The sequence below is a fragment of the Oreochromis niloticus genome, linkage group LG14 (genome assembly GCF_001858045.2).
Source record: "Oreochromis niloticus isolate F11D_XX linkage group LG14, O_niloticus_UMD_NMBU, whole genome shotgun sequence".
In the NCBI taxonomy this organism is placed as follows: domain Eukaryota; kingdom Metazoa; phylum Chordata; class Actinopteri; order Cichliformes; family Cichlidae; genus Oreochromis; species Oreochromis niloticus.
This window is the reverse complement of record NC_031979.2, coordinates 33,840,559-33,852,623: the sequence shown is the minus strand read 5'-3', so window position 1 is coordinate 33,852,623 and position 12,065 is coordinate 33,840,559. Positions and strand designations below refer to the sequence as shown.

The window sequence follows — 12,065 nt, the reverse complement described above, 5'->3', positions numbered from 1 at the left end:
GTAGGCCTTCACTTCGGGCCCCTGTCCTCACACTCCTGTCCAGCCTGGGCGTCGTGCTGCCTCCAGCCAGGCCCCCACCTGAACCAACGTCGCATCAGCCTCCTGCTCCTGCTTCAGCTGCTGCATGGTCAACGAGAGCCATCCCCCTCCGCCGGCTGTGGCCCGAGCAGTAGCCACGCCCCGTGCCTCCCGGGCCCGCTCTCCCTGCCGTTTCGAGAGGGGCAGCTGGCGTGGGCGCAGACAGATGGGTTGAGCACAGCCGGTGTCGATGGCGTGCTGAACCAGCCGCGTCTGCCTGCAGTCTCCGGTTCCCTGCTTTTGACCGCACTGGAGGGCCAGAGTCTCTGTACCAAGAATGATAGCCAGCTTCGCGGTGTCAACGCAGGCCCCCCAGCGGGTCAGCAGATCAAGGCCGATGATGCACTGGTCTTGGATGTCAGCAAGCCAGAAGTCGTGCACCAGCTCCAGATCCTTCACTCGGATCCGCAACGGTTTCTTCCCCCACATGTCAGTTCTCTCCCCCGTCACTGTCATCAGCTGGGTGTCGGTGGGCGACCAACCCATCACAAGCGTCCCGGATGTTCCAGGAAACACACCAGGTCGTATTAGGGAAATGGTGGACCCCGTGTCCACCAGGGCCTGGCAGGGCTGGTCCTCAACACAGCATCTCAGGTAGAGTCCCTTGAGGTGCCCGACTAGGCCCGCCACCGTGCATCATTCTTGGAGGGGGGCAGGAAGCTGGAGCGGTGGTCCCCTCGCTGTACCGCTCCCCCTCTCATCCCCCTGCGGCCACATACTTCTGGCCTTTGGGGCGGGCGCCAGGCAGTCGCGTGCCACGTGGCCAGGCTCATCGCACCGGTAGCAGCGGTCGGTCGGTCGACGGGGATGCCTCCAGGGCACCGAGGGATGCGACTGGCATATCCCCGCGACCTCCCCCTCACTGTCGCAGTCTGCGGCTCTGATTTGAGGGTAGTTTGGGGGCCGCAACTGCTGGTCAGGTCACGATGTGAGCACAAGCTCGGCCCTTTCAGCCTCAAGGAGCGCCTCATGGAGAGTCTGAGGCATGGCCAGGCGGACGTGTTGACGTAGTCGCTCTGGGAAAAGTCCTCGCAGGAAAGCATGCAGGCTAAGCTCCTCACGGGCTGCTGCTGGGAACTCTGGGTAGCCACAACGAGCATACAGCAACACATCCGCTGCAAAGGTGCCCAGGCTCTCCCCCGGCCTACGGCTCCGGTTGGTCAGCTGCTCCCTGCTCTGATCAGTGGAGTGCCGCTGCCCAAATCGCCTCTCGAGTGCTATGGTGAGGGCCTGGAGCTCATGCTGCTCTGACGGGGCTAGGTCAAGGAGTACCTGCAGTGCATCTCCTTCCAATGCTAGCGCTAGGTGTGTAGCAGCCTCTTCGTCGCTCCAGCCATTATGCCTCGCGGCTAGCCGTACTTGTGAGAGGTAGGGCTCTAGCGGGGTTAGCCCGTTGTATTTCGGTACCTTAGCTGGCGTTGCAGGCATCACTGCTCGCTGTCGGGGGCCCGGTGTGTCGGTCGACAGAGGCAGCCCATGAAGCACTGTCCCTGCCGTGGTGCGCTCGCGCCGTCGAGACCCGTCGGGGGACTTACATGGCCGCTCGCTTGCTCTCTCTTCAATCGCTCACTTCCCAAGCAGCGAATACTCTCCTCGACGGCTTGCTCCAGCCTCTGAGTGTCTCTCTCCATTCCGGCGAGGGTGAGCTATCCCACTTCTGACACCAATGTGGCGAGCTCAGACAAGGAGGAGACAGAGGTTTCGTTTGGTCTTGCTTCCCGCGAGTTAGCCAGGGAGCACAGCCGTTTATTAGCCTTCAACAACAACAAAACATGGCGCTCTCCCACCCGGAAACACAGACTCACATAGAGAGCGCCACCTGTCACTATGGCAACATGACAACAGAACATAACTGTCAATCACAAAACCCCGAACAGCCCTGGCCGCTACAAAACAATCATTAAGGACAATGAGGTAATATAATTAGCTAAATTCATCCAAGAATACTCTCTAGATAGGTACAAGTCTCAATTTACATAAAGAGAACTCCTAAGAGGCCTGTTTCTTTTTTTGGCCAGCAGGTATTTTCTGTGCTATAAGGGATTGTGTGACTGACCACCAAAAGACAAGGCTGGCATTGTTGGTCTTTTTTTCTACGTGGGTCTCATTCAGCGAATGATTCAGCATTTTTCATCAAGGCTGTCACATGTCACAGAAATATGCAAACATGGTCTAAAATACTGTGTATCTGTACAGCCTTTTTTAAAAAAACAAAAACTTAAAAGTATCTCGACTCGGTTCAGTGTATGCATCTTAGTTAATAAATGTAAATATTTCATTGGTGTAAAAATAAATTAAACTGTCTTTCAGAAAAAAACAAACCTACAGCATTTTACTATAAACTAAGACTCTCTGGGTTCATGGACATTTCAGCATTGGACTATTCTTTCAACAAAAATATTTATTTTTGTGGTTGTCTCATGTTACAAGAATTCTTTTTGTATCAGATTTCAAAGAAAACTTTGATGTATGCAGAAACCCAAGTTTAGTTTGGAGGTAAAAATGATGCCACCTTAAGCTGACTCCACCTTCAGTCATCTAAGCTGAATAAAGAAGGTAGAATCTCTTTCTCCCTCTCTCTTCCTCTCTCACTAAAAGTCTTGCACAGGCCTTTGAGCCACAGAGATCCAATGTCACCTTCATCTCAAGAGGGTTGAGCTCACCGACACAGAAGCCCTCCCATCTCACAGTGCACTGGAACAGAATTTTGTTCAGCTCCTTCCTCATCCCCTGCTCCAACTATGTATTCTACCGGTTTGGAGATCCTCGGGATCATTCTGGCTGTGGCTGGCTGGCTGGGAGTAATGGTGACCTGTGGCCTGCCTATGTGGAGAGTGGCTGCCTACATCGGCCAGAACATTGTCATCTCTCAGGTTATCTGGGAAGGCTTGTGGATGAACTGTTCTGTACAGAGCACCGGACAGATGCACTGCAAGGTGCACGACTCCATGCTGGGGCTTCCAGTTGACCTGCAAGCAGCTCGTGCCTTGGTCATCATCTCTCTGGTTCTTTGCATTGTGGGTATCGTTCTGTCAGTGGCTGGTGCCAAGTGCACCAACTGTAGCCGGGATGTGAGCAGTAAACCTCGCCTCATGGTGGCTGCTGGGGTGACATTTGTGGTGGCTGGACTGCTGCTTCTTGTGGCTGTGTCCTGGACAGCTCACGCCATTGTCCTGGGCTTCTATGACCCCATGCTGGAGGAGACAGGGAAGAGGGAGTTTGGTAATGCTCTGTACTTTGGTTGGGCTGCTTCCTGCCTGCTGATTCTAGGGGGAGCCCTGCTTTGCTGTTCCTGCCCTCGCAGATCAACCACGGCACCAAGCGGTGGTGGTCCTGCACCTTCCCGCATTGACTACTCAGCAGTAAAAACCATATCAGTCAATGGATACACCAGAAGAGACTATGTATGACCATGTGACATGAGGAAATGATGATCTGCATTTATAAATTTGTGGTTTGTAGTAGATGTAGTAGATGCATGTTTGGCACTAGCTTCAATGACTGATCTGTGTTTCATGTTTTAGTCATGAACATTTTTTTTAAATGATGTGCATTTTTTTGTTTCTTTTGCAAGTATGAACACATTTTTTCCTCAAAAAGCTGAAATCAAGATGTTTCTAACCTAACACAATGTAATTGCAAGTCAATTCTGACAATAGGAAGTTTCACAACTTCAGTTGAAAAGTAAAACTTTTTTTCAGTAATTTGTTTGTTATCAACTTATTGTTTATGGTGGATATGCACTTTGTACTGTGCTTTTTATTCCAAAAGGTTTGTTGGTGTGAAGAGGCAGGGACACATACCAACTATAGAGTTCAGCCATGTTTGACCAAGAAGTGCAGTTCAGGTGCATTCCAGCTTTAGATATTTTATTTCAATGTAGATGGAAGAAACGAACAATAGATGGCTTGTTTCAGAGGAGCACCTTGTGCTTCCTTTCTTTCGTAGCCTGCCCTCCATTTGCAAAGTGAAATTGAGTCGGAGATAACAGTCTCCAACTGCAGGGGGATGTAACCTGCGCCGAGTCACAACTGAGCCACAAAGACTCTATTGATCAGCTAGTTTGCAACTAATTGCTGTGCACTTCTGTTTGGGTTCATAGACTCAAAACATGGCTTGAATGTTTAAAAGGGTATGTCAATTCTTTTTTCTTTTTTTTTTAAAAAGCAAACACTATATAAAAAAAGATTTAATATGGAAGAAATTATGCTTAAATAGTACACTTTAACAATATAGACAGAAAAATAGTCGAATTGCTTCATTTAGGGTCAACAAACTCATGTGATTTAATCCATTCGACAAACAAGCAGATCTAAAAATCCACAAGATACACAAATTAGAAAACATTTCATGTGTTCTTAACTTTGGCATTAGCTACGAAGTAACATAAATTTATTAAAATATTAGTATATAGTATTTACGAGCTTCTAAATATACTAGAAATTCCTTTTCAGTGAGCCACAGAGCTGCTTCCAAAATGTGTCATTGAGCACCACAGTGCAATCAGGTGCTAGTCAGAAGTGATGGAAAGCATATTAGTACAAGGCAGCTCCCATTTCAAAGAAACTGCAGATGTAAGAGAGAAAAAATGATGTTGTTGTTGGTTAAATGAGGTGTGGACAAAATATGAGTGCATAATTTCCCAGTAGAGAGTGACTCAGGATAAAATGTTAAGGCTTTTTATATTTTTACTGTTTGTATTCTGATGGACCAAAGCTTTCTCAAGAACTTCAAGAAAATATAAATTTCTTGAATGATGTTTGATTTAAGCACAAGCATTCAAGCATCATTCATTCAGTGTCTGAAGGGCATGCGTTTGACTGCTGTGGTCCTATGATCATGTCAATAATGTTTATGTTAGTAACCTGGTTTACAAAGTGAAAATAATGCTGTGCAGTTTCTGTCAAAGTGTGATGAGAAACCTCTGCTAAATCTTGGAGGCCAGAGTGTAAGTTTTTCTCCACAGCACACTGAAATAGAAGTTGAAAGAAATGATGCAATGATTTTCAGAAAAAGGACACTGATAATCCATCCACGAGGACACCCAAACAGACTATTTATGCATTTTCCAACACACTGGCCTATTATTTAGTGTGTTCTTTTATTTCAAGCATGTCCGTGTACTGAGAGAAATACAGATGTTCCTAAAAGAGTTTCACGAAAGTAATATGTTCTATGCACAATGTATTATATTGGACAGGTTTTGTGTTGCATTGCAGTTCCACAAGTAGTGTTAGTCAAAAACTTCCCAGAAGGACTGATTAGTCATTTGAACAGATGCAGTGAAGCTGTTTTTAGCAGTACATATCAGCACATTACACACCCTAACACGATGACATCACATCTAATAATTTAAGCTTTCTAAACTGAGGCTGCTTGAGTAACTCAGTGTGTGCTTTACATAAGTCGAACACCATTCTTATCAATCACCTGTCTTTTAAATGATATTTCTATCAAAAGCAGAGAAGGAAAACTAGGTGAGGCCTCGTCTTTTTAATGGCCAGATGAAAGCACTTTTTCCAAAACATTTATATCTTTAAACTTTTAAAGCTGAAATTTTTTTAGATGGAATTGTGAAAGCTTTCCATAGAACTGGGGATGATGTTTTTGTTTTTTAATCAAATTCATCAGAAGTATGCAGAGGCTTTCACATATACACAAATACAACCTTCACATAATCAAAGTACTCCCACTGGTTTCCAGCTAACTTTCCGCCCATATGCTTTTCACCACTTCCATTATGCCTGAGGTTCAGTGAATACTGTTTATCCAAATAAGGTCTAATAAAGTACTAATGCCATTCACAACCCATTTGTGCAACTTGCATTTTTAATAAGCATTTTTAACAAATTTTCTTTCTGACTCATTTGCCACACACTGCTACAATGATACTAATGCTGAAGTTGTCCTCTACTTTTAACCATTCATCCTTTGATTTTTACCTTTTCTGTTATTCTTTAACTGCTGTAGACTTGAGAGATAAAGAAACTGTTTACTCTCCCCTCACCCAAACAGGTGGGAGAGCTACTGAGGCCGTGAAAGTTGAATCATTAAGCTGAGTCGACTGTTTCTGGCAGTACGAATGAGGTGGGGCAGTTAACAGTTTGAACTCCTCCAGTCAATATCCACATGACTCCACCTATTTAAAACAATCTACTCTCATATCAGCAACAATCTCAATAAATCACTCAGATCTCTTCAAACTACTCTGAGGACATCTGACACTTGACATTTGACAGTGGACACTTTATATTTACACACAGTGCAGACATGCCTTCAATGGGATTAGAGATTCTTGGAGTGGCCCTGGCTTTCCTTGGATGGATCTTTGCCATTGCGTCTTGCGTTTTGCCCATGTGGAAAGTAACAGCTTTCATTCAAAATAATATCATCACCACTGAGACGAGCTGGGAGGGCATCTGGATGGAGTGCCGAACCCAGAGCACGGGTTACATGGTGTGTAAAGTTCATTACTCCATGTTGGATCTAAGTCCCAAGCTTCAGGCCGCGCGTGCCCTCACTATCCTCTCTATTCTTTTGGGAATTGTGGGGCTGTTTGCAGCCTTTGTGGGAGCAAAGTGTACCAACTGTGTGGATGAAAAGGCAACCAAGGCTCAAGTGATGATTGTTGCTGGTGTGAACTTTATCCTGGCATCTCTGAGCCAGATGATACCCGTGTCATGGTTTGCCCATAATATTATGATGGACTTCCACAATTCAACGGGATTGGGGGAGAAGAAAGACTTCGGTGCATCTTTGTACCTGGGCTGGGCAGCAGCTGCTTTTTTTCTCATCGGAGGGGCCATCGTCTTGTGCAGCCGGCCCCAGAAGCCTCAGAAAAAGTATGGGCCTCCATCAACGGTATACGCTCAACCTAAGTCCGTCATCCCCAGTGACTATGACAGGAAAGACTACGTCTGAAAAAAACATCTGCTCTTTTATCACATCTTTGCCATCATGGAAAAGAATGCTCAAGGAGAAGAGCCATTTCTTGGAAAATTGTATCCTTCTGCTCTCATGTTCAGAAGGAAGCTCCATATTCTGTCATGGTATATTGTCATGTTCTACATTTTGAGGGCAGACATGTTGCTGTTGGAGGTTAACAACTTTAAAGTTCAATTATTTGCAGTCCAAATTTAGAGAGTTTGTTCATTTATATGCCTACAGTTTTAATTGTGTTTATTACGCATTTTTAAATACACATAAATGCTTTGATTAGAATAAGGTTTCATTGTGTTCTATCTGTATCTATCTATATGCTTTTTAACATCTGTTTCTCTGGATTGTTTTCTTGGTTTACATGTTTTTACGCCCTTTTTAAACAAACCTCTTGTGATCATTTTGACTGTTGACAATGAGCCCTAACTGTTGAAAATGACTGATTGCTAAGGCTTGAAGACCAATCTATTTATCTATCTATAAAGGATCCTTTTAGTTAATAAAAAAAATAATCATTGCGTGACTGTGACTGTTTTAAGTGATTGCAAAAAATTTTAATTAAAAAGTATAAAGGGCAGGAAAAAAAGAGTGTAAGCAACAAATACATGAAATAAAATGTCAATCAAAATAATCAATGTCAGTGGGTTTTTTTTTTTTAAGAAGTCTGAGGTGTATGATAATCTTTGGATGAATGTTACTGTCAGACAGGGTATGCAGTGTAAAGTAAAATAAATAAAAAATAAGTGAATGTGAATAAGTGAAGACCCAAAAGAAGCTTTTTCTTCCTTTTTACTTTTTTGAGAGTGAGCTATCTGGTATATCAACATTTGAGAAAAACCATGCAAAATACACACATCAATAATATTTTATAGCATCAACAAAGTAAAGTATGTTTTGACTTTTTTTTTTTTTTAAATCTAGTTGCTTCCATCATTGGCTGAGAACCACTGCTCTATTACACAGCAGTTATATAAAGTAATGGTTAATCATTTAAAATTTACCAAGTCTCTGTTTGATGGTAGATTGGTCAATTATACTCTGCTGTTCATACTAAAATGAGAATGTACTAATTTAAAACAACACATTCAAAAGTAGATTCTGTAAAATGTTCAAGCTTGATATTGTAGGGGTGTAAAGAAGAACAATGTCATTAATTTTGCACACTCAGCCATTCATTAGACAACTCAGAGTCTCTGTCACAGCACTTATTCATCCCCCTGTCTCCCATATGTCTGCAGGCTCCGTGATAACAAGAACCGCCACCTTGTCATCTTACACACAGTCAACTATCTGAACTCTCACTCCAAACAATGAAGCCATTTTACTCCTGGATTACAGAGTGCTGGGGGATGGGGGCATTCTTAGGGAGACAGTCTTGGACGAAAAGAAATCCAAGGACATTCTATAGACAGGTGGACTCATTAAGACTCATAAAAGTTAACAGGGCTGCCAGGTGAAAGCCAGGCTCATTTGTATGTGTAAGGATTTAACTTCAACTGAGATAATCTGTGCTCTTGTAAAGCTGCAGAGAATCTTCACTGCCTTGCTTAGGAGAGGCAAGGGCTTTTGCAGTGACTATCAGAAGAGTTACAGGTTGTTTTGGAAGAACTGAGACCAGAATTCTTCATTTATCAGGCATTTCAAAAAAAGCAGCATGATCCCACAGAGGGAAGGCTGGGCTAAAGGTTTATCAGCATTATGAGCAGCTGGAAAGTGAAAGAAAAGTTTTCACTGATTTCACAAAATTTCATTTTATAAACTCATTCTGAGAAGGTAACATTCCATTTATATTCTTTTTTTAATAAGTTTCCTTGACGACGAAGATCTTTCTTTCCTCCCATACTTTTGTACATTACATTTACAACACTTGTTATACAGTAAATCTAAATTTACCACAGAGTTGGTTATTTGATTCTAAAAACACATAACTGCATACCCTTTTAGCTGTAAAAGACCTCTTTGTGGTCAGGCCCATTGTGAAGTTGGCCATGTAAGCCGATAGCAGAAAGACTTGAGTGTCCAGGTAATTCCTCCCCTTTTGGTGATGTCAGCTTCATCAAAGACTCCTCCCCTGCATCTGACCAGCCTTATAAAATCAGCACTACTGAAGTCGAGATGAAAGATCATCACACACCGATGCAAGGCCTGAAATTAACCATACCTGGGTCTCTTCTTGGCTCTTCTCCTGTATTAGATTTTTTAGATTTTCTTACCTCAGGTGTGACATACTTTCAGCAGGAAAAGGAAAAAGGACCCTCAGCATGTCTATAGGGCTGGAGTTGATCGGCATTTCCCTCTGCATTTTAGGATGGCTTATTGCCATTGTGGCTTGTGCCCTCCCGATGTGGAGGGTGACAGCCTTCATTGGCAGCAACATTGTGACGGCTCAGATCATCTGGGAGGGCCTGTGGATGACTTGCGTGGTCCAGAGCACTGGACAGATGCAGTGTAAGGTGTATGACTCTATGCTCGCCCTCTCCCAAGATCTTCAAGCTGCCCGAGCTCTCACGGTCATTTCCATCCTGTTAGCAATCTTGGCTTTGCTCATTGCTATTACTGGGGCCAAGTGCACCAATTGCATTGAAGACGAAGCATCCAAGGCCAAGGTGATGATCATCTCTGGAGTCTTCTTCATTGTATCCGGTGTCATGCAGCTCATTCCTGTCTCCTGGTCTGCGAACACCATAATCAGGGATTTCTACAATCCGTTACTCACTGATGCTCAGCGGAGGGAACTGGGAGCTGCATTGTATATTGGCTGGGCAGCCGCTGCACTCCTGATTCTGGGTGGTGGACTGCTCTGTTTCTCCTGTCCGCCTCGTGAGACACGATACAACCCGTCACGAATGGCTTATTCTACCCCACGGTCTGTCGGTGCCCAAGGTTTAGAAAGGAAAGACTATGTATGAACCAAAAAGAAAAAAAACGGTACTTAATCTTGAACTCGCTCACCCCATGAGATTGTCTTTAGACAAAGAGCTCATAAAAAATGAGAACTGTTAATGAAGGATGCATTTGATTTTGCCTGTAATATTAAGTATTTTTGTGATGGGCTTTGTGCTTTTCAAGAGACTGAAAAAGACATGTCGGTGCATATCTTAGTACTCCATCTTTTTCTGGTTAATATTGTTCATTTTATTGTTACTGTTACATTTTGTATTTTATATGGTACCAGCTTCTTTACATGTTTACAAAGGCATATTTTTTTCCACAAGCCACCACTGCCACATTCATGCTGAAGCATCCCTCTGTAGAAAACTGAAAAATTTGGTGTGTTGAATAGCATACAGAGCTGTCAAAAGGATTATGTCTTGTAAATACTGTAGTAATAATATCAATAATGACCTGTACCAGCCAAGACAAATGATAACATGCATTAAATTGAGTTTCTATTACATTGTGGAAAGGGTCTGCTGAGAGACTGGAAGTTGCAGGACACACAGTGTCCACAGTGTGTACTGAGAATAAAAGAACATGGATTCTGAGGCAACTTGTAACTGAGTTAATCATGCTGTATTACATACAACTGATGGATATGTATTATTCAATGGCCTTTTTTCTAAATAAAAATGACTTTTTAAGATATTATCCCCTTTCTTTTTTAAACTTGTCTTCATCAAGAACATAAAACAAGCTCTTGTTAATCTTTTAACAGCATACTGACTCTTGCGTGAGTCAGTGAACCAGTAACAAAAAGTGATGGTGCGTGTTCTGTTCAGGTGTCTTTGTGAGAGTAACCCTGATATTCAATCCTGAGATATAAATTACCTCCAGCTGGCAGCTTTACCACATACGCTCTCAACAATTAGCCACAGGATCGGTTAACTGGCAGAGGTGAGAATGTGAGCACAAAACAGTGGAGTCATTCCAGGCAAGTTGCATTTCTTTTATTTCTGGCCCCGACACCTGTTTGCAGGTAGTACCCATTAACACCACACACCTTTACTACAGGTCACTGAACAGGATGTAAAGAAATATCTTTGGTAAGTTAACCACAGCTAATAGCTTGAATAAGTACAGTGGTATGCAAAATAAAACATCTTTCATGAAGTAAAATCAACAGAAATCAAAATAAATACTACAAAACAAAATAAAAATGCATGAATAACATTAAAACAAAGTAAAATATTTCAAATTCATGAAAGTAAAAACAAGATTTAAAAGTGTTCACCAAATGCAGTAAAACTTTAACTTCTCCTTAATCTTCTACTACCTAGTTTTTCATTTTGTCTCTTTATTTAAAAAAAAGATGCAGCAAAGGAGCACATAGTTATCTTAACTCAAAAGCTTAAAACGTTAAAACTCCTACCAACTAGAATTTCCATTCAATGACACACATCCTTTTCAGTATAGTTTCAAAACACATGCAGACACATCTGAGGAAGGCAGGTATGCTAAAAATGCATGAATATCTCACAGTAAATATGGAGGAGGTCCCTTGGTGCCGTATCATGTGACCGACTGCTGTCTCTTAGTCCTATCACATTCAACAATGGACAAGGAGCTGCTTGACATCTGGTCAATGAATGAGCTCTAACCAGTAACCACAGGTTAGAGCTCATTTAAATTAAAATTTCATTTAAACTAATTGAGATTAACTTTTTGTATGACTGCATTATAATAAATGTGGGCATCCAAACACTTCCCTCTCAAATGGCTAAAATACTTTTAGTTTCAGACATTTACAGGAAATTCTCTATATGTGACAGAGGCTCATCATCTAAGGTTGTTTGCCACTGAGCACCATTTCCTGTGTAGTGTTCCAGTGACTGGTCTAGGACTCTCGGGCATGTTTGGTTGCTGTTAATCAGTGATTTACACACAGGTGCACTTTAAACCATTCTAAGATCAGGTTGTAGCAAATGGAAAGAAGTGAAATGAAATTAATCATTTTCATTTGAAGGAGAATTATTTTTGACAAGAAGTTTAAAAGGAGTCAAGTATAAGCTTAAAACTAACTGTAATAAGCTTAATACTTATTACTTTAGTATTATACTTATTACAAAATCAATTCTTTATTTGCTCTGCAGAATATAGAGTTCTACTAA

The 12,065-nt window shown here is 42.5% G+C and overlaps 3 protein-coding genes across 3 annotated transcripts; all 3 read left to right on the top strand.

Moving 5' to 3' along the window:
* The first annotated feature begins 1,373 nt into the window (after positions 1-1,373).
* LOC100693127 (claudin-4) lies at positions 1,374-3,867 on the top strand. Its single transcript, XM_003459448.5, has 2 exons — positions 1,374-1,992; positions 2,677-3,867. The coding sequence occupies exon 2, from the start codon at positions 2,820-2,822 to the stop codon at positions 3,486-3,488; it is 669 nt and encodes a 222-aa protein (XP_003459496.1). The 5' UTR covers positions 1,374-1,992; positions 2,677-2,819; the 3' UTR covers positions 3,489-3,867.
* Positions 3,868-6,209: 2,342 nt separating this feature from the next.
* LOC100693399 (claudin-4-like) lies at positions 6,210-7,700 on the top strand. The gene has a single exon (XM_005465024.3). The coding sequence runs from the start codon at positions 6,349-6,351 to the stop codon at positions 6,997-6,999; it is 651 nt and encodes a 216-aa protein (XP_005465081.1). The 5' UTR covers positions 6,210-6,348; the 3' UTR covers positions 7,000-7,700.
* A 1,419-nt stretch (positions 7,701-9,119) lies between these two features.
* On the top strand, positions 9,120-10,502 carry LOC100693661 (claudin-3). The gene has a single exon (XM_005465025.4). It carries the CDS (start codon positions 9,279-9,281, stop codon positions 9,924-9,926), a length of 648 nt encoding a protein of 215 aa, XP_005465082.1. The 5' UTR covers positions 9,120-9,278; the 3' UTR covers positions 9,927-10,502.
* The last annotated feature ends 1,563 nt before the right edge of the window (positions 10,503-12,065 follow it).

Coding starts and splice junctions, on each gene's coding strand:
- LOC100693127 (XM_003459448.5), top strand. CDS start 2,820: ATGTATTCTACCGGTTTGGAGATCCTCGGGATCATTCTGGCTGTGGCT.
- LOC100693399 (XM_005465024.3), top strand. CDS start 6,349: ATGCCTTCAATGGGATTAGAGATTCTTGGAGTGGCCCTGGCTTTCCTT.
- LOC100693661 (XM_005465025.4), top strand. CDS start 9,279: ATGTCTATAGGGCTGGAGTTGATCGGCATTTCCCTCTGCATTTTAGGA.